The 24,692-nt window shown below is 40.5% G+C and overlaps 1 protein-coding gene across 4 annotated transcripts in view; it reads left to right on the top strand.

Annotated features, from left to right (window-relative positions):
* Positions 1-16,238, top strand: part of LOC113120328 (ephrin type-A receptor 4-like) — a 36,479-nt gene extending 20,241 nt beyond the window's left edge. Inside the window, exons 5-18 of one of the 4 annotated variants that reach the window (XM_026290212.1) lie at positions 2,782-3,117; positions 4,223-4,347; positions 5,416-5,575; positions 5,990-6,101; positions 8,268-8,326; positions 8,586-8,699; positions 8,858-9,043; positions 11,916-11,986; positions 12,108-12,317; positions 12,539-12,715; positions 12,813-13,006; positions 13,444-13,602; positions 13,940-14,798; positions 15,159-16,238. In XM_026290212.1, coding sequence (XP_026145997.1) covers positions 2,782-3,117; positions 4,223-4,347; positions 5,416-5,575; positions 5,990-6,101; positions 8,268-8,326; positions 8,586-8,699; positions 8,858-9,043; positions 11,916-11,986; positions 12,108-12,317; positions 12,539-12,715; positions 12,813-13,006; positions 13,444-13,602; positions 13,940-14,054 — 2,018 coding nt within the window. In that variant the 3' untranslated portion in view covers positions 14,055-14,798; positions 15,159-16,238. The remainder of the gene's footprint in view (positions 1-2,781; positions 3,118-4,222; positions 4,348-5,415; positions 5,576-5,989; positions 6,102-8,267; positions 8,327-8,585; positions 8,700-8,857; positions 9,044-11,915; positions 11,987-12,107; positions 12,318-12,538; positions 12,716-12,812; positions 13,007-13,443; positions 13,603-13,939; positions 14,799-15,158) is intronic. The other 3 variants (XM_026290214.1, XM_026290213.1, XM_026290215.1) reach the window with 3 other exon arrangements.
* Positions 16,239-24,692: the final 8,454 nt, after the last annotated feature.

Genomic DNA, 24,692 nt, shown 5'->3' on the forward strand with positions numbered 1-24,692 from the left:
CATTAGACCAGGTTAGGGATTTTGAATTGAGGAAGCACATATCACTCAGGAGAACCAGCACCGCCTGGACTTGTATCAGACTGCAGCTGTTCACTTCACACACCAGCGGAGCTGTTTTCATAAAGGTTAAGGACAAAAACTGTGTTTGACAGTGACAAATTATTGGATGTTTAATGGCAGCGGATGCTAATTTGTGTCTTTTATTCCTGAGTTCCCTAAACAAAAAGTTTTGTGACTGACTGAAAATGTGTGTGTGAAGCAGTGAATTGGGAGGAGTCCTGTCATGATGAGTAAAGATAGATATGTGTGTGTCAGACCCTGAGGTGAGCCATAGACTTGATAACAGTGTTCTGCTTATTAAATAGAGACCTGCACCAAAGCTCTGAGCCAAGATGACAGGGTTAATCGTAAAATGTAAGATTTCTCACATATGAATCACTCAGGTTTTTGCAGACACACACTCACGCTCAAGCAGGGGTGATCAAAAAAGCATTACGTGATCATTTTTTTAAAGATCTCTGGGAAGAGGGCAGAGAGGCACCCAGGCCAGATGTGTTCATGGTGTCGGATTTAATGGGATTTCCAGATCTGAATATTCAGGGGTGGCAGTACACTATCAGGCATCCAGACATGCACTTTACGTATCGGATGGTCGTTCTCGCTTCTATCTCCTTTCACTTGCCTTTTTAATTGGAGCTCTCTTTCATATCACCGTCTGTCGTTCACCCAGAAGCACACGTCACATACTCAACAGCCAATTCACTAACAGCGCATGCACAAAAAATGAGATAAAAAGGCGCTAGGTAGCAAGGGAGAGAAAAAAGCAAAAATCAAGAAAGTGGGGCGACAGACAGCGAAGAGGCGCGAGAGAAACGACCCCATTACACTTGCTGAGCCGAGCCTCTCTCTCTCACCTTATCGTATTAAAATGCAGCGAAGCCAGTCGACTTAATCAGCTCCTGTCAATCACGGAGCGTATGGCACCGAGCCATCGTGGGAGCGTGCTCGCTTCACCCCGGTCTGCTGGGTGGGTACAGCAGCCACATACTTAATACAGGTTAAACAGAGTTTAAAGACCATTTACACTTAAAGCTCAGCCAGGAGGAATTCAATCTAATCCAGACCTAGGTCAGATATGTGTTTGAAGTGTTTAAATGATTTGGAGGATATGGAGATATTTGAAAATGGCTTTTGCCATATGGGGAGACCTCAAGGAGGGATAATGAGGCACATCCTGTTATATTTGTCCTCTTCACTCACTTTTTCAAGTTTGATGTTTGGCATGTGGTTGTTGAGACCACCTAAAGAAATGACAAATCTCAAATGAAATCTTTTAAAAAGTGAAGTGTGTATTTTTTTACAAAATACCAGCTAAATATGCCAACTTTGGTTTAATCAGTTGTGTCATTTGGAAACGAGACTAACAGTTGTTTAGCCAATAGCAGATGAGGAGACACAATTCAACATTAAACATTTCATTTGTATATTCATGCCAGCGATGTGATTCAAATGTGACGCTTGTCGAGACATTTTTGTTTTTGTTTTTGTTTTGTTTTTTATACATAAGAGCAGAATTTGAATATTCTATGTTTCCTGTGCAAAACAGTCAGTCATACTTCTTATTGCAAACTGATATTTGTTATTTTAATTGTCATAATCATAAACACTACCTTGTAGCATAAATAATTTTACAGTTTACTGAACTTTGTTATTCTTTAATTATTTTCCTATTAAAGCAAATGAATCAGAAGTCTCATACATTCACAGGAATTAACTTGCTTCTGCATTAAAAAATAAGGTGGCTATCTTTTGCTCCTCAGATTTCATCATGATAATAAAGACTCTAACGACCTCAAATCATCTGGAGTTTCAAAAGAGATTTCAACAATGCCAAGATTTGAGATTTCAATCTGAATTTAGACATTTCTCATCCAGTCATTCACAAATTATCTGCTCTATAAAATCCAGATAATTTTTCTAATAATATAAGAACATTAATATATATGTTAACAATTCTAGTTTTTCTTTCTATATTTTTAGTCTCTTCCGGAATTTTTAGGACTAACACCTATATTGAAGTTCGTACTTTAATATAACATAACCGAGAACTCAATTAAGTCTCCTGAGCAATAAAAGAGCAACCACCTAGCAATAAAATGTTCCTCTGGGCAACTTTTGTGAGAAAGTCAACCTGGGATTGCTGATTTAGAGAATGATATTTATGATGAGAACGTCATTGCTATACCATAAATGGCAACGAGGGCGGCCAAATTAGCATTTATGAGATCCCTATCAGCAAGTTGCTCAGTTATGGAGATGTAATCATTTTCTCTCTCTTTCTCTCACTCTCTCGCGGGTTGAGAGTATTTCCTTTTCGCTCAGCTAGCACTGCGTCGCCTGTGGTGCTGGTTTTATCATAAATGTAATTATCTTTAAATTCAGCAGCGCCTGGTTTACAAAAACACCACAGAGAAAAACAGCACAAATGTACACAAATACACACAAGCACACAAACAGACTTGTATCCGTCATAGGCTGTAACATCATCTGCCTGCAGTGGCAATAAAAGGGTGTGTGTGTAGGTGTGTATTTGTTTGCCATTGAAGATTCTCTTGCCAAGGGTGTATTTTGAGATCAATCTCTGCCACAGTCATAATCCTGTTTTGTTTGTTTCGAAAACTTCCAGACATCACTGTAGCGGAAATGAAACATAAATCATGTGCATATTTTGTCATAGTGTCTCTAAACTCGGTTTCTTTTTCCAAAATTGTCTTTTCATAGAGCCCCCGTCTGCTCCTCAGCACCTTATTTCCAATGTGAACGAGACCTCTGTGAATCTGGAGTGGACTGCTCCAGCATCCTCCGGTGGCAGGCAGGACCTCGCTTACAACGTCATTTGCAAGCGTTGCAGTTCTGATGGTCAGCGCTGTCAGCCCTGCGGCAACGGCATTCATTTTTCCCCTCAGCAGATGGGCCTCCGCACCACCCGGGTATCTATAAACGACCTGCAGGCTCACACCAACTACACCTTTGAGATATGGGCAGTCAATGGGGTCTCCAAGCAGAGTCCCGGACCAGAACAGGTGGTGTCTGTGATGGTTACCACCAACCAAGCAGGTAATTGTGTTTATGTTCACAAATGATTGTTGAAAATAATATCCCCACTTTTATTAAATACCAGATTGGTGTCATCATGTGATCTGGTCACAGGCTGATGGGCTGAATTTGTCACCACAATCTGATACAGAACATAGTCATCAAGTCAGTAATCAGCTTCCTGTCTTTGAAAGTGCTCTGTTTTATATCACCACAGAGAAGTTTCTAATTACAAATTTTTTGTGTCTGTCAGAATGGATTTTTATGACATTAAACTGTGTGTCGGGTCAAATTGCGTGTATGTGCACGTGTTCCTGCTTTCATTTGTTTGCGCTGAGTGGACTATTAACTTTTACAAGGTGTTTAATTTCGGGTTCATGAGAAAGCGTGAGACAGGAAGTGCCTTTTTGTCTGGCTTTGGGGATTTTGTGTGTAGGGCCCCCAGGAGTGGGCTTTCTCACCATCATTGTCTTGGTGAACTCTTGACTGTAATGGCCATCACACCTGTCTGTACACTCTTCAAACAGACCTTCACTCCTGACCGTCTGTTCTTAGCTTTTATAACCCCATATATTGGGGCTCTGAGCAGGTACTGACCTACAACACTGTAGAACCTATTGGTGCTTGCTAAAGTTCATATCAGTATAAATATTTTTGCTATTTCTAGCTACCACCCAGAACACTAAAATATCAGCTGCACAGTAACACAAACAAACAAACAAACTCAGAGCACCTTAGAAAGCACATGAGATTGTTGTTGCAATCAACAAGCTCACCCTAGCAACTGCGTAGCATCATACGCTGAGTGGTTTTAACACCACGTAACCACCTGTTGCTTCTTATGCAGCCATATAATGGGCATTTCACTTTGGTGATTCAACATTGTTCTGGGAGTTACAATGCTGTAATCACTATATTTTCATATGCTAACCTGCGTAGCTTTAGTGTTTAGTTGTTTTTCAGGTTTTCTCAGTATGACAATTCAAATATCTCCAATATCATACCAATATCCAATATCACATTGCTTTATGGCACTAACATGTTTATGTTTCTTTGAAACAACTGGGTGTCTGGGGTGCTCTAGCAATATTAAGCTTTGTCTCTTTGTGTTTTTCTCTTTCTCCAGCTCCCTCTTCAGTTACCACCATCCAGGCCAAGGACATCACCAGACACGCTGTGTCTTTGGCATGGCAACAGCCTGAGAGACCCAATGGAGTCATTCTTGAGTACGAGGTCAAGTACTACGAGAAGGTGAGAAGATGCATGGGAAATTAGTTTTCAAAATTTTCCCCTGATGAGATCATCCATGCTGAAAAAACCTAGCATAGCTGGTCACCAGCATATGTTGTGCTTTGGATGTGGGTGTGCAGCCCAAGACTTCTTAACCAGCTTTGTCAACCTACTTCACCAGAAGGACCATGCTGATTGGAAACTTTCAGTTTTGCATGTGTTTCGTGAGGTTCCTCATCCAGACAGCATGGGATGAGGGATGAATTTTGGAAAGTGTACAGTAGTTCAGGATTAGGCCTAGTGACATCACTTTCTTGTTAGGAACTCCAAATGGGAGAGATGCTTCATGAATCTGCAGATTAAGATGTAGCAATCAAGTTGAAGCCTTCACTTAAGTCCTTAACATTAGCTGTATGATGTCAGGTACATCAAAACGAGAGAGCTGCATTTTAGTCAATGGCCAGCCCATACTCACTCACACTCACAGCAGGAATCTGGTGAACCCACGGGTCAGAACAGCATGGAGTGGATGGACATACAGGCCATTGGGATACAGAGAGGATAACAGCATTCTCCTCTCTCTGCTCCTGCTGTGTCTTCCTCTGGCTGACTGATTACAGATTGCAGCAGTGGTCAGATTCTTTTCCCTTACACTGTGAGGTTTTCCATTGCAAACACACACTGACTCACATACAAGACCAAGACACAAAGGTTCTTGTTTCTTGATCCAACAATTACAAGCCAAACATTAGGGGACATTGAGAAAAAAAAATCAACTTGGTTCCTTTGCTTGTTTTGGTTCAAACTCAACATCGTTTAAGTGGTTTGGATCTAGTGATGAAACGGGAATTTTGAACAAGCAAATTCAGGTTACACCCAAGGGAGCGAGCGAAAACAAAGATGGCAACCTTGTTTTTGTACTACGAGTCTGCGGTTTTCCCTACAAAAGCCTGGCTGTAGTTTCTGTGTCAGACATTAAACAAATCCCTCTTCCGTTTAGTTTTATCAGTTTTTGATTCCAAATAAAACAATCCTAACAACCAATCCCCCAAGTTGGTTCAACATTTTCTGTTCCTCTCATCCAATCAGGACCAAAATGAGCGTAGCTATCGCATAATGAAGACCTCGTCCCGAAATGCTGAGATCAAAGGCCTGAGCCCGCTCACCTCCTACGTGTTTCATGTGCGTGCCCGAACCGCTGCTGGCTACGGAGACTTCAGCGCCCCCTTCGAGTTCATGACCAATTCAGGTAGGTTTCCATGTGCGTGTTACGGAACCGACAATGGCAAGTCTTTGTTCCCACAATTAGAGACTCGTGTTGAGTTTTAGGGTGGATCAGCCATTCATGCGAAAACTATTTCTCTAAAATAACATAATTATAGCCTTTGTGTATGTTTTCCTTTTCTTTACGGTAGTTTCTTTGCTTGCTGACTACAAAGTCACTGATATTTTTTAAAGCACTTTAAAGTAAATTCTGTAACAAGTGGAATGTTTTGGAGCTTTGATACTAAAGTAGATCATTTCAGCAATAAAAAAAAGGATTTTCTCCTCCCTAATGGAACCAGGCTCTTCAATAAGAATTAAAAATGGCTGACAAGATTAATCTGTTGCTTTAAATGAGAATTACACATTTGAGATTAACTTTAATCTTGTTTTATTTCAGTTCCTTCTCCCATCATCGGAGATGGTGCTAACTCCACTGTGCTGCTAGTGTCTGTGATCGGGAGTGTGATTCTGTTGCTCATCTTCATCGGAGTCTTCATCATCAGTCGCAGGTAAGCCACCAGGCCCAACTGGGTGTCAGTCATCTGCATTCTTCCATCTCTCCACTTGTCCCTGTGGGCATTTCCCTCACCTCTCCCTCACCTCGTCTGTCATCCTATATCAGTCAATCTGTTGTGCTCCTGCTGTCTTCCCTCTCTCTACCTGTCCATCAGTCTGGTTCTCATGACTCTTCCTCCTTCTCGTTCCCGCTCTCTCTATCTCTTTTTCCCTGTGGTGTAGCTAGTGGTATTGTGACAGGCCACTGGCAGCTCTGCCTGATTAGTCTCTGCTGTGCTGCCACGGGTCTCTGTGCCTTGTGTGTCAAAATCCGTTGGGAACACGTAACATTCCCAAGGTAGCCGAGACGCACAGCAGGACGGCGTATGAACGCATACATGTAAGTTTCTGTACTGTACTCAATCAGAGTGGCTGTCATACTCCCACGGGCAAAACGTCATGGTTGTTTTGGCTTAATCAAACAACTTTTTCTTGCTAAACGCTCTCCCAGTTACCCACTTACTCCACTATGGTTATCATCAGCTGCATTTCCTTTCATAAGGCCTCGTCCTATTGTGTCTGATCGTAGCTTCCCAAGACCAGGGTGACAGTGTCTATTCTTATAGTGGTTGACATTGTATCATTATCAGCTGAGATAATCATCTCCACATCCTCAAAGTCCCCAAAGAGAAGCATCTCCCTCATTCAGGGTAACAATAACAATCCAAGTTAATGAATGGGGCTTTTGTTTTGGCCAAGCAGCCATTAAGCACTTCCTCAGTGAAGCCTTTCAACAAGAGACAAGACTACACATCCCAAGTAGCTCTCACCTTTGGCTCTCCAATCCAATCACTCGATCGTAGATGCGAGGAGGGGGGTTACAGCCTTGCACACAGCCGTGAGTTCCTCGCTTCAGTACTTGGATAGCACACCTGATAATCTTCTTGTTCCTAAAATAAACCTGTACCGACCGTTCGGGCTGATGGCAGGGCCTCCTCCCACGAAGGCATGGTCCCCTGTAGGCAGAGCTATATCCAGCTTCTGTGGGGCGCTCAGGCGTTAAAGCCTGGCCCTTTTCTCCTGTTCTACCTGTGGATGTGCCCCTTTCCCTCCCTCTGAGCCTTTTCTTCCTTCACTAGCCCCAACCTTGGGGGCCTTTTTCAATGCCAGAATGCACTATAAAAACAATAACAGCAGTTGCATTCCTGGCAGAACCCCCCCTTTCTATATACAGACAGGTGACCCCATCCCCAGCAGGGAGTCTTGGGTTAGGGCAGCGTCCTGGGTGGGGTTATGCGTTCCATTGCTTCTCTTCTGCTCCCTGCACCCATGCCAAGGGGTCAGTGGTTGGCCCTACGGGGTCAGCAGGTGATTGGGTGAAATGAGAACTTTGAAGGTGGTGCATACTAGTTTCTTTATGTCATTGTGGACAGATGGTGAGAGATGTTTTTAGGGGTGGGGGTGGAGTGGTTTCAAATGGGTTTTTGTTGCCATTTTGGCCACTTGATGAGTTTGTGTTTACTCATCTGTCAATCTCTTTACTTAATTAGTGTGTGTTCTTTATCTGTAAATCTCTAAATTATTGCAAATGAAAGGCCAGTGGACTTTGTTCATGGACAGATCTTCCTACTTTGATGGTGTACTCTCTCTCTCTCTCTCTCTGTGCAGCTTTATTAGCTTTACAGATTTTTACAGTCCCACTTTTAAAGATAAGGTTAAAAGGCTATTCAAAACTTTGACCTGCTTCAGTGACTTGGAACAGGATGTTCCTTCATGTGCCGGCCCACCTTGTCACACCATTTTGCCTTTGTGTATGTTTTGTAGAATTTTTGTATATATGTATGTATGCATGTGTTTATTTATTTATTTATAACCATTTAAGTGTCTGATTATTTTTTTTTTTTTACACAAAACATTCATCATTAACCTTGAAAGTGAACAGCCTGTTTTAGGATATGTTTTACTAATAGTTAAAAGCCAAATAATTTATGCAAAAATTCATGCAAAAAATGTACTTTTACCCATCTGACTTTTAAATTTAGTATCACACTTTGGTATCCAAAAACAATCACATATTTTGACATTGTTAAATCGAAGAATCTCATTCATGAAAAAAAGAGATCTTATTGGTTATTTTTCTTTCATGTGAATTATAATGCCTCTCATCTCTTTGTTAACAGGAGAAGCAAATACAGCAAAGCCAAACAGGATTCTGATGAGGAGAGGCATTTACATCCAGGTAATGCTGTTGCCATGTAAACAAATATACACAATGACACACTCTCAAATATGTATTTATCATCTAGGGTAAAGTTGTATATAAGAAGACAAGGTTGTATGTTTCAAATGTGGTAGAGGACAGACAGAAGCCAACAAGAGAAGGAGGAGAATGGAAAACAGATGTTGTATATTAATCATTTTGTCTGTCTGCCAGCTATCCTCCCATCCTCCTCTCTCAACCTTCTAACATGTAGGCACCTCGCTCTGTCTCTCCACAGGGGTTCGGATCTATGTAGACCCCTTCACCTATGAGGACCCCAACCAAGCAGTCCGTGAATTCGCTAAAGAAATCGACGCCTCCTGCATCAAGATTGAAAAGGTCATCGGCATTGGTGAGCAAACGACCTGCTGTTTCCTTTTCGTCTGCCTCAGACTGAGTGTAACTAGACCACAACTGTTAGAGTGAAAAGTTAGCCCACCATTCCAGAGATCTCTTGGGTCATTATATACAACAGACATTTCTGATTCAAGCCTGATTTTCCATTTAAAGGAGAATTCGGGGAGGTGTGCAGCGGTCGCCTTAAGATGCCTGGAAAGCGCGAGATCTGCGTAGCCATAAAAACCCTCAAAGCAGGATACACCGACAAGCAAAGGCGAGACTTTCTGAGTGAGGCCAGCATCATGGGCCAGTTCGACCACCCCAATATTATCCGACTGGAGGGAGTCGTCACTAAATGTAAGTCTTTTGAGTGTTTTTAATGTGAACAATCTATTCGTTTACTGTGACCACGTCCTTTCAAACTGATTTATTCTGGTTTTGCATATCATTTGCATATCGTGACCTTGTTGATCTCACAATTCAAGCTGTGCGCTCCACTGTCTACAGCCAACTTTCATGAAAAGTCTTTTCTCAAAGTAATGCATAATGAGTTTTGTTAAAGTTTGTGTAATGAAATGAAATATACATTTTGTCATTAATCATTAAATTGATAGGATTTATACTTTAAAACAAGAAACAACACTTTATTATTTATGTTAATACTTTTATTTACTCAAAAATAAATAAAGAATAAAAACGTTTTATGCAGTCTTGCTTCTTACATAACTTTTAACAACTCTTTTTTGTATGCCAAGCAGCTAAAAGTATGTTTACACATTTTTACTGGAAAACACGAAAAAAAATACTTATTAAGAAAAGTATTGTTTGCTGTGTTGCCAGCTTATTCGGCCACCCATTGAAGCTCTGCTGTAGGGCTGATGGTTTTCATTTCTTTAGGTTTGTGACTTTTGCTTTGACTTTTAGCTATTAAAATTATTTTATTAAAAACTGGACCACTTTGCTTCAATTTTTTTCCTGTTGAAGCCTGCGTCCTCTTGGCATCTTAAATGCATTTTGGAACCATGCTGAAGAAATGACGCAGTCTCTATTCCTTAGTTTGATGAAAATCAACCTTGTATTTTGTAATGCACCCTTCCCACTACCAGAACGGAATCTTGGCCGGCTGGCAGACCTGACATCAAACCTTTTAATAACTTGTTATTGATTGAAAGTTGACTCTCTCATATGTGTGTTTAAGAAACCTCCAGGGTGTAGTTGTGGCCAGACCTCACTGTGCATAACAAATATGTGGAGGACCTGGTGTGTGTGTGTCTGTGTGTGTGTGAGCATGGAGCAGTGATTTGCATTAGATGGCTTTGCATTTGACAGCTGGACTGAAGAACACCCTTAGTGTCTTCTGATGCTGATGGCTCTTGTGCTGTCTGGCAGCTCGGGAGCTCTAGAGAAACACAGAGATAAAGATGTTTATTTATTTTTACATTTGTTTGTGTAGACTGCATGGAGAGAGCTGCATTCATATGCAAGGGCTTCTGCAGACACGTAACAATCCCACAATCTCACCGAGTCACATCTTTTCTCCAGACAGCCCTTGCAAATCCCCATCGTCTCTGATGTATTAGTGAAGACAATGCCAACATATGGGTTACAGAGAGAGAAAGTGAACAGGAGTGAAACAGAGAGCAAACATAGAGACACAAGGAGCAGGGGAGACACCACTCATAGAAAAATAAAAATTCAGATTTTAGGAATGAAAGTACACCTTTAAGGTACATGAGCCATTTTTAATTTTTGATAGTTTGTTAACACTGTGAATGCACTTTAACTGGTCCAAACGGAATTTGACTGTTTAATATTATTTATTACTATTTACTTATTTTTTAAGATCATGAAATAAGATTAAGAAAAGGTATGATACCATTGTGATCAGAACTTTTCCTTTAACAGGACTGGCGTCTCATAGCCGGCTTAGTTTGAAGTGTCGGAGTGCTGTTTCTTATTAGCAGCCCTTCTCCCATAATCCTTAGCATGGCAGAAGTAGTGTCTTCAGGATAACTGTTATTACAAACAGACAATGGCAGCCCTCTTGTAACCTACGCCTCCAACCGGGCCAATTAAACCTGTTAAATAAATTACTAATGATGTATAAATTGCCTTAAATAAATAAAGACAAAATGCCCCTAAGACTCAGAGAGCGGGAGAGAAGCAGGATGCCAGCCGTCTACGGAGAAAGCATTCACAGACGGACTTGGTGGGCGCAGTCTTTTATGCACTAGCATTAAATGCAAGATTGTATTTGCATAATGAAGGCACCGCTAGAACACTGAAATGATTCCTCTGAGGTGAAGCGTGTTTGTGAGTATGCGTTTGTAAGCAGCTCTGTGTAGGTGTGTGTGTGTGCGTGTGCCATTGTCCTCTTTTGTGAAGCCCCTGCGCTCCTTCCTTTTGGCTCCATGAGAGGGGACTGTGTTGCCATAGCATTGCCTTGTCTCAGTATACTGACTGGCAGGTAATGTGGGAATCCAGCCCTGATAGCCTCCAGCAACGGCTGCATTCAGTAAACAAACCCACACAGAAGTCCCACTCGCAAATAGGAGCGGAGAGGAAGAGATGGGGGAGTGTGAGAAAAGAGGAGGGGCTATCAGACGGACACTTTAGGGCTTGATTGGGAAGTGTCATTTAAATGTCCTAATGTGTGCAGAGTGCCTTGAGTGCATAAAATGCACTGGACAAACACCATACAATCTCAACATTTTGATGCACTTAAGAGTTTTCACTCACAGTTTTTTTTGCTCTTGAAGACATGCAAATGAAGCAGATAATTGGTTCAGGACCCAGATCAACAAACTTGATTTGTTAGGAGAAACTGCAGCCAATCAGGTGCTATTATGCAGCTACAAAAGATCTGCCTGTATTCTGTTCAATGGAAGTTGGATTTCCAACTCGGAAACTCAAAATTAAGCAATTTAAATGCATTCATAAGCTAAAGTTCTAGTATATACAGTATGGACCACTGTTAAAAATCTCGTATGTTAACCAAGGATTATTTGATCTATTTTAATTTTATGTAATGTAATAAATTCCTGTGATAATAAATCAGAATTTTCAGCAGCCATTACTCCAGTCCTGACATGATCCTTCAGAAATCACTCTTAATATGCAATCTAAAAGAACATTTATTATTGTTGTGCTGCTTTGTAACATTATAAATGACATTAATTTTACTTTTCATTTACATGTTAGTTCATTATTATTATTTTTTTCTTTACTGACTGCACAGGTAAGCCAGTTATGATCATCACTGAGTACATGGAGAACGGATCCCTCGATGCCTTTCTCAGGGTGGGTTTTGTTTGTGTTTTATTTGAAGCACATATTTTTGACCTGGCGGTCATTTAGTACTCTGGTGCACTGTATTGGCTTTATCATATTAATTTTTGCTGTAAATGTTGTTCCTTCGTAGAAAAACGATGGGCGGTTTACTGTAATTCAGCTGGTGGGCATCCTGCGTGGAATCGCTTCAGGAATGAAGTATCTGTCTGATATGAGCTACGTCCATCGAGACTTGGCGGCACGCAACATCCTGGTTAACAGTAACCTTGTGTGTAAAGTGTCTGATTTTGGCATGTCTCGGGTTTTGGAGGAAGATCCAGATGCTGCTTATACTACTAGGGTAAGTTTGACACATATTATTTGTTTGCAGCCCTAAAACAAGCTTTCTAACCCATTATCTTAAGCATTTAACCCGCATGTGCTTACATGAAGTCCTAGAATATCTTCAAGTATTATAGAAATTAGCAAACTAACTCCAACAATTGAGTGTGTAGTGAGTGCATGTGCGTGTGCATGTGTGTGATTAACCTCCATGCATGTGTTTGCTATTTCTTTTGAAAGGAAATAACAGGAACGTATCAATCACAGGGAGGCAAGATACCTATTCGATGGACCGCCCCCGAAGCCATTACATACAGGAAGTTCACCTCTGCTTCTGACGTATGGAGTTACGGCATTGTCATGTGGGAAGTAATGTCATATGGAGAACGGCCATACTGGGACATGAGTAACCAGGATGTAAGTGTTTCATAAGGAATGGACATGGTTGATTAAGAGCTTCAGTGTATAGATTGTCAGATGTTGTGTTTAACATCGTTTGGATATTTTGTTTCAGGTTATAAAGGCAATTGAGGAAGGCTACAGACTGCCTCCACCCATGGACTGTCCAGTTTCTTTGCACCAGCTGATGCTGGACTGCTGGCAGAAAGAGCGTGCCGAAAGGCCAAAGTTCAGCCAAATTGTCAACATGCTGGACAAACTCATCCGCAACCCCAACAGCTTGAAAAGGACGGGAGGAGAGATAGCCAGGTAGTAAATAAATTTCACATAAGCCAAGGTGCATCATACATCTATTTATTAAGGGCACCAGTCACAGTTCCGGTGCACTTTCCCTATCAGTTATCTTTCCATATCCATTTTTATTATTTTTTGTTGATCTTTTAAAATTCGCCTAGCTCAAAATCTTAGTTCAGTCTGACTGGGCATGCCACTTCTCATATAACTCATGTTCTTGGTTCCAGTCTCATTTTTACCAGTAATAAATTGCTGTACATGCTTTTTTAGCTCTGGCACATAAATGCATGTTACATGCATGACTTACAATGTTATATAAACGTGTTCCAATGAAGTGATGTTCACGGCTATAAAATCTTTTATAGTTCTTTCATACGCTGTTCAAAAGTAGGCAACACATAGCCAGTCCAAGCTCTTGGGGCTCCCAAGTAAGTCAATTTCTCTTTTTGTAGACCCAACACCACCCTCCTGGAGCCCAGCAGCCCAGAATTCACATCTACCCTGGGATCAGTTGCCGACTGGCTGCAGGCCATCAACATGGAACGTTACAGAGACAACTTCACTGCCGCTGGATACACCACTCCAGAGGCTGTGGTCCACATGACACAAGAGTAAGTCACGTGAACAAAAACTGGGCATTCTTAAGGTGTTAAGAGATGTGTGATGTGTGTATGTTGGCTTTGAGTATGATTTGACTAACATGAGAAAAATGCTCAGGGATACACAGTCCTGACTTATGGGTTCAGTAGTCACATTTCCATGCAAAACCCCTGTAGATGCCAACGAAGCTTTGAGAACTGCTACTCTGGCATTCAAATGTTCTGCCAGGATCAAGTTCTTAGATGTCATGTTAAAAGCAAATGAGGAGAGAGGGATAACATATTACACAGAATTAGACCAAATCAAACATGTTCTCATCACTTCTGTCTTTGTGTTTCGTTGGAACAGAGACATGACGAGGATAGGGATCTCCTCTGCAATACATCAGGATAAGATCCTCAACAGCGCACAAGGAATGCTGTCCCAGATGCAACAAATGCAAGACAGGATGGTGCCTGTCTGAACTCATGGGATCAGAACACCCAAACTCAAAACATACTTTGGACTTCCTTTTTTTTATTTTGGTTCTAAGAAAATCCATTTACCTCATCCATGCACTTTAAATTACATTTTTGAAAAAAAAAAAAACATTTCAGAGGTACGAATCAGCACTTTTCTTTCAATAATGCCATCCCCACCATCCAGTCAAGTGGATCGTCCCGCGCTACAATGAAGTTCTGGATGTGATCGTAGGAAGCTTTTAATTTCAGTGAAACTACGAACAAGTTTCTCTGTTTGTTTATTTGATTTTTGTATGTATGTGCCTGTAAGTAAATGTATAAATAGTACAGGATTCGTTTTGTCCGCTCCTGCCATTTCACAGAAACTTGACTGAGCGGCACCTGGTGGAATTTTCACACTCAAATGAGAGATCAAGAGATTTTATGCACTCTTTAACGCTTTTGTTCCGGGGATTTCAGAGAGGCAATCTTTCCAGTGTCCACAATAGAAGACCAACTCTGGAAGGTCTCAAGGTCTCCCCACCCTCAGAATGGAATATCTGTCTCACCTCCACAATTCTCCACACCGTTCCATTCGGCCTGTGTTGGAATAGAAAAATCAGCCCTCGGTTTACATCTTTCTCTCTCCACCTCCATCTCCATCCATGCCCTCTCTGTCCTCGCCTCTCTGTCTCCGGAGACCTTCAGCGGGCCATGAAATCAACACATGTCTCCATTACTGGAAGTTCCATCAGAGCTGAGCTAAGGTAAGCACAAAGTAACAAGTCCGACCCAATGTTTATGGGATCTGCTCTACTTCCTCTCCGTCCCTTGCAGTTATTTATCCGCTCATTAGTTGGGATTAGAACCAGTACAGATGAATACATGGGATATATATCGGTGCCATTTGATGGGATGAGCTCAAAATGAAAACTGAGCCAAAAGCGTGAAATGTGTTTTTCCCATGCTCCCCAGCAACAGAGCAAACAGAGCAATTTCAGTTTCCATACTCTATGGATTACTTCAATTAATGCTGTGTTTGTGTGTCCTGGTCTGTTTACAGAAAGCGCTTTGAATCCCTGAATCATAATCATTTTCTTTTTCTCTCTCTCTCTCTCGCTCCACAGAGTCACCTTCACACATCTGCTCCACAGCGATATCTGCTGCGCAGACTCGCATCCATTGCAGCTTCAATAACTAAAATTACTTGACACTGGGACAAAAGACTTCAGTTCCCATGATTCCCAGCAAATGCTGAATGCTTCCACGACGGGAGACTGAAAACATGACAAACAACCAGAGGGGCAGTTGAAGGCCCTTCGGTTGTCTCCTAAGAGATTCGATGAGAGATATAATGAACATTTTCATTTGGTTTCACTCTTGACAGAAAAAGCTCTCCATTCTCAGTGCAGCATGTTGCTGTTTTCTTTGAAGGATGACGGTTTGTTTTGAGGCACATACACAAAGGACAAAAGCACATGATGTTTGCTAAGACTGCAGAACTTTGTGGCTACTCTCTAGAGACCGACATACTGGAGTTGTTTGCTATATACACTAAGCCCCTGCTGTTCTACACTTTTTACCAATGCTGGAGGTTGTAAAAAAAAAACATTTATTTGAGTCGTTTGACTCCAACCGAAAATATTTCAGTACTAATTCCAGTGGTCTGAATGTGGACTGCAAGAAGAGGCACGTTATTTGTACCTAAAATAAACCGATTACAGGAATGTTTATAAAAAGTGGGTGAAAAATGTAACATTTCAAGTGTGCTCAGTTTCATGTCAACCACATCCATCCGTCCGATCTGACAAACTTAATGTGTTAATGTGACGCATTTTCATATGGAATGCTTCTTGCTTTCTTCCAGTTTCATCTTTCAATACTCCCTGCTCATCTGTTTAGGGCCTGTTTGGAATATGCAATGAATGTGTAAGGAGAGAAATTCAATAGAATGTACCGTGCCAAGTCTCCTAATGTAGTTTATTCCGGAGGAACACTAACAAATCACCTTTTTTCCCCCAGCGGATCTAGACATTTTAGGTTTTATGTTGTGCATAATTGTGCCATTGTTTTCCTTCTCTTCCATTTTTTTTATTTTATGAATTTAGGTACATGAAACATGTCATTTATTTATGGTCTTTTTTTATCTAGTTTGTAAATTGTAAAATAGAGCTATGAGAGGAAATAAATGATTGCCAAGTGCGTTGCAATTAATGTCTAAAGTAATTTATGTGGTCAATTCCGCTAATTCTCTGAAACAGATTGCTGAAAAGGTATTTGGATGGCTGTCTGATGAGGTATTTTCACTTGGAGAAAAAAACAGATCTGGTGTTTATATCCACATAGAGCCAACAGTTGGCTCAAATGCTGGTCACATATTTCTATTACATTTTGGCCGCAGTTGAAACGAAATGGTTGAATGTGGTGGTATGAACAGGTGTGTCGGTCTTGCCAGTAGCATTCAGATTATTTTGAGTTTCTATTCTCCTTTTCACCCTCTCCTCGTCTCATTCAACCCGAGCTTGAAGTTAGGCCTAGTGTTTGTGTAAATGCTGATTGTGAGTAAAAGCAGCTTGGCAGGGGTAACCAACACATTAAAAGCGTATAAAAAAATAAGAGAAAGAAATGAGTAAATTCCCCCGCGACGAACAATTTTAACAATCAAACCTTATTATGGTTGAAGCAGCAGCAGAAGAGGGGGCTGCCTGTGAGCGCCTGTGTTTCGTCAGCCTTTCGTTTTTATTTTTTATTTTTTATCCCCCTTCCTTTTTTTACTTTAAACTTTTTTCCTGTCTTTTCTGCACTTTGAATGGGCCGTAATACAGCCGCTTTGGCACAGTACGCCTGCTTAATCAGTAAACATCTGTTTCCCAAAGCCGTCCCAGTCGCGATGAGGGCTGATTGTGGAAAGCCTTTGATAAATAAAGGAGAGAGGGGGGAAGAAAAATAAGGAGAAAACGTAATTTTAGACTCCCTGAAAATTCTGCCGTGAGCCAAGCCATGTTTTTCCTCTGACAATCACTCTAATGAGAGATGCATTCATTATGAGTGTATTTTGACGCCTGTCACCCTGGGGAAAATAAAAGAATAAAAAAAAGGAACGATGGAGCAAAAAGAAAGTTTAAACTTTGCTCAGGAAAGACTCACCAGCCTGAATCTGGTTGATATGTAATGAGGAAGAGAAACGGCATTCCTGCAGGATGAGAGAGGAAAGAGAGAGAACGGGAACTAGAGTGTTTTGATAGCTCTCTGTGAGGTTTAACAGGAACGGTGTGGACCAGGACTTGGATTCTAAGAGGGTGGTGAAGGACAGAGTGTGTCTGAGGACCCAGAAACAGCTTACAAGTGCAGTCTGAGAGAGTCATGCTACAAAACCAACCCTGAATCCACATTTTAATCCTTAAACCCTGGAACAGCACAGTCTGGACCATCAGGACATAACAGGTCTTTTCACATTTTATATGAATCTGTTCTAGTGTCCTATATCTGTCCTCTGCGAGATCTGTGCGTTTTACTACTGGAGTCTTTTTATCAGTGTGATATCAGTCTTTTTCAATAGCCACTTTATCAGTTACTTTTAGCGACTTCCAGCACATTGATTTAAAAAAAAAAGAAAGAAGGAAAAAAAGTTACTTTTTTTCAAGGTAAAGAATAACATTTGAAATTTGGAGCAGCAGAAGCAAATGAACTCATTCCCTGTCTTTCATCTTGTCCTATCCCAGACAAGCATTGAAAATGTCCTGAGTTGCTGTGAGTAAAGGTGTCACCAGATATCTGCAGAAAAAAAAAATCTTACTCTAACTCTGGCAGTTTTTTTTCTCTTCCATTAAATAAAATACGAAAATGTGCATGATATATTTAGCTAGTTATTGAATTTTTTGTTCAATTGAGGGAACCCAACCCAGGCAATATGAAATATATTGGCAATGGCTGTTGGGGTAAAATAACTACTAACTGAATGTTAAATAAATTATCAAAACAGACCTTTCAACTCCTGACAAATGGTTGGTGGGAACTTTTGCATTTTGCATTTCCATAACTTGGCTGTAAGAGACTTCTGGTCTAATAATCTGTATACAAACAGCCTGGTGTGTGTGAAGACAGTTGCCTTGACCTCCCTCTGAACTAAAGGAATATCTCTGGCTCTAGATCAAGATGGTGTTTCAGGACACATTTCTGTGCTAATTGCTGCACGTTTCTGTCCGCTTGCAAAGTTGTGACGTAAGGTCCAAGCCTCCACTCATTTCAATTGAGAATACCATTTCGACGGCTGTTTATGAGCACTATTTATTCATATTATACATTTAAGCTAAACTTTTAAAAAACTTACACAGTACCCAACAATCTCTGTGCTCATGACATCATAGATATGAAATAGATGAATCACTGTTTGACCATCTTGGATTTTGGTATGGAGATAAATGTTTTGATTAAAATCGTTTGATATTATTACACAACATTGTGCGTGTAAATTAGCACCATTTGTTGTTTTCTTGTGGTATGAAAAAAGATAATTTGGACCCGGTAGCTGTGATGTGTGACGTCAGACTTAAGGGGGTAGGCTGGTTAACGTTAGTTATTTACATCGCATTTCTCTATTTGGATGCATTGTGAGTATTTGTTGCACACTGAATTTGGTTGCGTTTTGGATATTTGAAGCACACCTGTTGTAAAACTGATGATTATGTTTTCTTAATTGGCTAGTGTTTCCTTAATTTGCAGCGCGTTGAGCTCACTTGGCCTCCGTATTTTATTTGATATTCATCCGGGAAAACAATTTGACAGTGCAGACATTTTAAATGTGACCTTTGCTCATCCTCTTTTTAAATATATAAGGTTGATTTTAACTTATCACTTGATGCTGGATTTCGTTCAACACTTAATCGACATTTCATGCGTATTAATATGTTAGGTGTGCAAGAGTGAGTGATCGACTTTGGCTGTGTGCACACGCTGTGGTGAGCTTCATACAGCCCTGCATGATTAATGAGAAAGAAATGACAAACGTAATGAGGTTTGCTTAACAGTGTCATACTCACCCACAGGCTTTTACCAGAACCACACATCAAATGGAGAGAGATAGAGAGAGCAGAGGGGGTTCAATGCAATTAAAATCTTCAATTTATTTTCCTTTCCCACTGTCTCGCCACTGTCATTGCATTGTACAGTATGTTGTGTCTTTTCATTGCTTATTTTTCTGCACTGTTACTCTTCATTTGCCACTCTCTCGAGGATTTTTGATTGATTTTACCAAGCTTTCTCTAGGATTAACACACATTCAAGCTCTGTTACAAAACCTTGTGAGCTGCCAAGATTTAGGCAGCATACTAACTGAAATGGAACCTCTGATTTGGGACACTTCACATAAACAGCAACTATGCATATCACACAAATATAGTGTGAAAATATAAGAGACTCTAATGGACCTTTTTTCACATTTCTAGGTTTGTAATGCAAAAATAAACTTTAAAAGGGTAAATTTATATTCATGGGAGACCACAGCAAATTGTATTCCATTTGCTCCATAAGCCAAAAAAAAAAAAAAAAAAAAAAAACTTTTGCATTTACATGAATTGCATGTCTTCCCCTTAGAAACTATATTAGAAACCTTTCAAAAGTGCTCATAGTTTTTTTAAAAATATGCTAGACTATAGTGTTACAAATGTATGTTAATTCAAAATTAAAACCTTCACTATATTTACATACATTTTGTACGGATAGCTTTACCACAATCTGTGAAGTGTCTGTGTTTACCATTAGCATGTTGCTAAGCTAACAACACAATACTCTAATCACATAAATATTTAGGACACAAATGTTTTTCAATAGTCCATTTTAAATCAATGAAACTATATTGATACTTTCTTAGTTTAATAAACATTTTCCCACATATTTCACCATTTTGGATTAACTTTAGAAATGTCTCAAAAATAGTCATCTTTGGACCAGCCTTTATGTTGGTTGCATATTTGCAATTTATAAATATATATAGGTAGCTCACTAGGTTTTGGAACAGGGCTGTTGACTTTCTCTCTAGGAACAGGTGTTGAGTTACCACACTACACACAAACATTAGATTTAAAAGTATTTGAGATGCACTCTCCCTAAAAATGCAGTTAGTCCAACATGAGGTTTTGATACATAGCCATTTCCTACAGTGTCGGCAATCCAGCACTACAGTACATGCCAACCAGAGTTTGGTTTTCTATCAGCCTAAAACGCTCCAGACACCATTGTGGCCAAAAAGCAGTCAGCTTAATTTCTTCTGCGTCCGGTGATAAGTATTTATGAGATTGTGTAATAAAAACCCAGCAGTATAAATCAGACGTGAGCATGGGGTTTGGCCTGTGCCAGCAATCTTGAAATCCTCAACTTAGGGAAAGTTCAACAGATCCATCTCTATAATGCAACAAAGCCTTGGAACCTTTTCAACCACAAAGTGTGATATACAGAACACTTGTGTGATTCATCAGAAATGAGAAATAGAGATAATGATGGAGCGAGGGATAAATATTAAGAGCCAAAGAGAGTGAGGGAAATGTTTGGACAAGGCCATGAGCTTAGTGCCTTGGTTTGCATGTACACCACAGGACAATTCATACAGACCGCCATGCCAAAAGTCCCCTGCACCGAGCACAAATACATTTATTTTCCGAGGCTTTCAGGTTCACAGTGGTCCAAGACCAAAACTGATGTGAGCTTTAGTATTTCTACAAAACTCTACATCTTTGTCAACTTCTGGAGTATATGGAATGGGATTTATAGCTGAACTCTATGCAAAAGGACAAATATGTATGAATTACGCACAACGTGGAATAAGTCATCCACAGAACATCCTCATTTCTAGCATGTGAAACATTGTTTGATCAAATCACACACTCTGCAAGCAAATGGTATTTCCATCCTGTGTTTTTGTTGAAATCTGTCTTCCAAAGTTAGCGAGAGAAGACGCTGCTCTGGTCTGCAGTGGTCTGGCCGGTGTCCATTTCTGACTGCAGGGACAGGGGGCAAATGTAGGGAGAGTGAGAGAGAGGCGAAGAGCACGAGGGAGAGCGGGACAGAGCGGGATGCTGTGAGCCGTTCTGTTAAAACGTTCAGCGGTGGAGGGAAGCCATCTGCTGCATTACAACAACCTGCAGGAGAGAGAGAGAGGTGAAGGAGGTAGCATAGCGCCCCAGGTAATGATCTCATCCAGGTTGGACTGAAACAAGTGCACACGGTATTCTGCTACAGTGACTTCAATCTGCTACTAGACATTTATGAGCAGGTGACAAAACGGCAGCCAAAACTGTACATGCACACACATAGAGTAAAACAACAAACAAACACAAATTAAAAGATAATTTGGTCTTGGGGAGCCTCTTGGACATCTTGCGCATTTGGAGACATTGTTGAGATCTCTTCTCAAACTCCCCTGCTGGAACACCAGCATTTTAGAATACATCAGAAAGGTTTCACAAACTAAGTTTTGCTTGTGATCGCTTGGCTATGTTGGTCGGCAAACAAGACCAGTATCAAATGAGAACTAACTAGCGTTAACCATCTTAGAAACCATTTTTCAATCTGATGCTTGGACCTCCATTTACAATCAATGCAATCTCGTTGATATCTTGGGGAAACAACTGAGGCATAATCTTATTTGTCAGGAAAAGTCTCAATTCGATTTTAATTAAATTTACTAGAGAGTTTGAATTCCTAACCCTAACGTTGTGGGTTTGAGTCTTGGGCCGGCAATACCAAGACTGAGGTGCCCGAACCCAACTGCTCCCCGGGCGCTGCAGCATAAATGGCTGCCCACTGCTCCGGGTGTGTGTTCACGGTGTGTGTGTGTGTTCACTGCTGTGTGTGTGCACTTTGGATGGGTTAAATGCAGAGCACAAATTCTGAGTATGGCTCACCATACTTGGCTGTATGTCACGTCACTTTGTTGTCACTTTCTTATGGAAAACTATCAGCACATTAAATTTAACATTTTATTCTATTATCAATTTGACCATTAATTACATTCCCGATGCTTTTTACTTATTTATGCTGATAAAGCACTTCACAATAAGAACATTTGTCATTTGTTTCAATAGAAATATCACAGTTTGGTTGCCCTGTCAGCTATATCAAAACGACCTGGCTCCGACTGCACAATCGACCATGAAAACACAGAGATAAGGCCATTGTTTACAAGGAGGATGCTTTATTTGGAGTACATCATTGACATTCTCATTCAGTGCAGGTAACAGGAGATAATATGGAGCCAATTGCCTCGCTCCAAAACTGGCATAAATATTCACCAGCCCTTCCTGCACAAAACAAATTGATTTCACATTCAAGGTTACTGATAAGATAACATACGTGAGTGAATACCAATCTACCTCCCATAGACTGAGCTAGGCTGATTTTGGTCGGGTGGGGGAAATCTGCACGCGTTGTGTCGTTGAATGATGAATGGACCAATTGAGTCTGCAGAGTTCTATTACTTTCCATCATCAAACGAAAGTTGCTGAGGAGCGCTGCTCTCCATTTTAGAGCAGGAACTGAATATGCATACAAAATGAGGACAGAATTAACCCTAGCCAGCTATGACTGAAGCCTAAAGGCTGCTTCTTTTGTGTTTGTACTTTTCTTTCTCCGTTATTTTCCCTGACCATTCTCTAATAATGTTGCCTTCCTCTAAAATTTACTATCTTGCAATGTATGTTCATACCCCTCCCCCGCATTCATCTTTCTCGCTTTCTTCCAGACTGCTGCTCTACTGTCATGTCCCCCAGGCTCGAACTAACTCCAGTATGTGATATAAATATCCTCAGCATTTAATCTCTATGCTCTTTGAGTCTTCTTCATGGCCGGAGGTTTCTCTATGCTCTCCTAGTTCTCGCATGTTCTTCCCCTCTAACACCGAACAAGTCTGATCCACTAACTGATTGCAGTACTGCAGGACAGAATTGATTAAATATTTTTAGCCTGCTCATATGTTTCTACTGTATTGATTGGGTTATGCGTATATTTTCCTAGCAGAAAATGAAAATACAGAATGGTTTTCACGCTTTCTGTTGATGTTTCGTGCACATGCATTTTTCCTCCAATGCAGACAGAATGCCATATTAAAATGCTGTAAAAATATTCTACACATTTTTCAGTTGTACCAGTGAAGTCGGAACCAGTAACATACTATACAGCATGACCAGTATAGTTTGATTCTCATGTGAATAACCTTTGTGGGCCAGTTGTATTTAGTGAATCTCAAAAATAAGATGTGTCCGAAATTTCATACTCTCTGGGTAGACACAGTAAAATGTCATTTGTCATTTGTCATGTAACGATAAAGTTTACAGGTCAAATTTTGTGACCCCCATCTGCAGGTTTAAATTTCAGCATCCAAGTCTTCATTTGTTCTACATTTATCACATCTATCAGACACAATTGAGATCTCATTTGTGATTTTCTTTCTTTCCATTGGTTTTTGCAGTTTCTGCTGTTCCTCGTCCACCCACCAGTCTCTCACACTTTCCCTCTCTGTCTTGCATTCTGCATTTATCTTCACTTCTCTCTGTTTCTCTGTTCCTCTCTCTGGGCTGATAGATGGGTTGTTGTGAGTTTGCTGACAGCAACGGCATGCAGACAGCCTGGTTTATTTATCTCCTCTTCTGTCCCTGATCCATCTCCACTGTCACACACGGTCCTGCTCGTCCTAATCATCGCCATCTGTGAGCGAGCAGAAGAAACAGGAAGCCGCACTCAGACATGTGACCTTCTGCCTCCACTCGCCACGGCTAATCATCGCCTGTGTTATCAGCTGTTGGAGAGTGGGAGTGTGAAGGTAGACCGAGTGAAAAAATGATTTCATGATGAGCGATGTTGCTTTGATCGATGCAATTCAGATTTCATAACCTCAAATCTCTTTAAGTGGCCACACGTCCGAAAAAGGTCAACCATCATAATAGAGACAAGGGGCTTGATAATTTCACTGCTTGAAAATGGAATTTAATTTGGATTCTCATCACACCACAACAGCTTGTTACGCTGATTTAGAGTCCTGTAGTGCTGGACTGGGAGTGCTTAAGGTCAACTGTGCAATTTATTGGTCAAGGCCCGCCCATTAGGCCGTCAAACAACCAATCACAGTTCATTTTGTTCAGCGTCATGTTCGAGGTGTGGAAATGTTGCCACAATAACAGACAGGTGTGTAAAACTCTTAAACATATTTTAAAGATTCTATGCTGCAATCTTTAAATAAAATCCAGCATTTAGGTGATCCTAATAAGCTCTTGTCATCACAGTTGTAAACACGGTGGCTTTCTTCTTTCATGAGGGGGTTTGGCGGCACAGCATCTTTGTTTCCAGGTGGAACGTTAAAGAAGGCTAGACACACATCTTGTGGAAATCCTGTAGAATTCAACCAATCCGATGACGACTTTGACACTCCTAAAGTGTTTCCACTTTTGTGTCCCTTATTTAAATATAAAAAAATCCCATATAAAAAAAATTTAAAAAATATTAAAAGAAATCATTTAATTAAAATAAATAAAGAATGCAGATACAAAGCTTATTTTATAGAACCAAAATACATTTTGTTAAAAAATACTTGGTGGGATTTCTTAGTTGACTCTAAATGTTAAGTCATTGAGACCAAATTGCAACATTATTTAGCTTTTAAAATAACAGAATCT

The sequence above is a fragment of the Carassius auratus genome, chromosome 2 (genome assembly GCF_003368295.1).
Source record: "Carassius auratus strain Wakin chromosome 2, ASM336829v1, whole genome shotgun sequence".
NCBI lineage: Eukaryota > Metazoa > Chordata > Actinopteri > Cypriniformes > Cyprinidae > Carassius > Carassius auratus.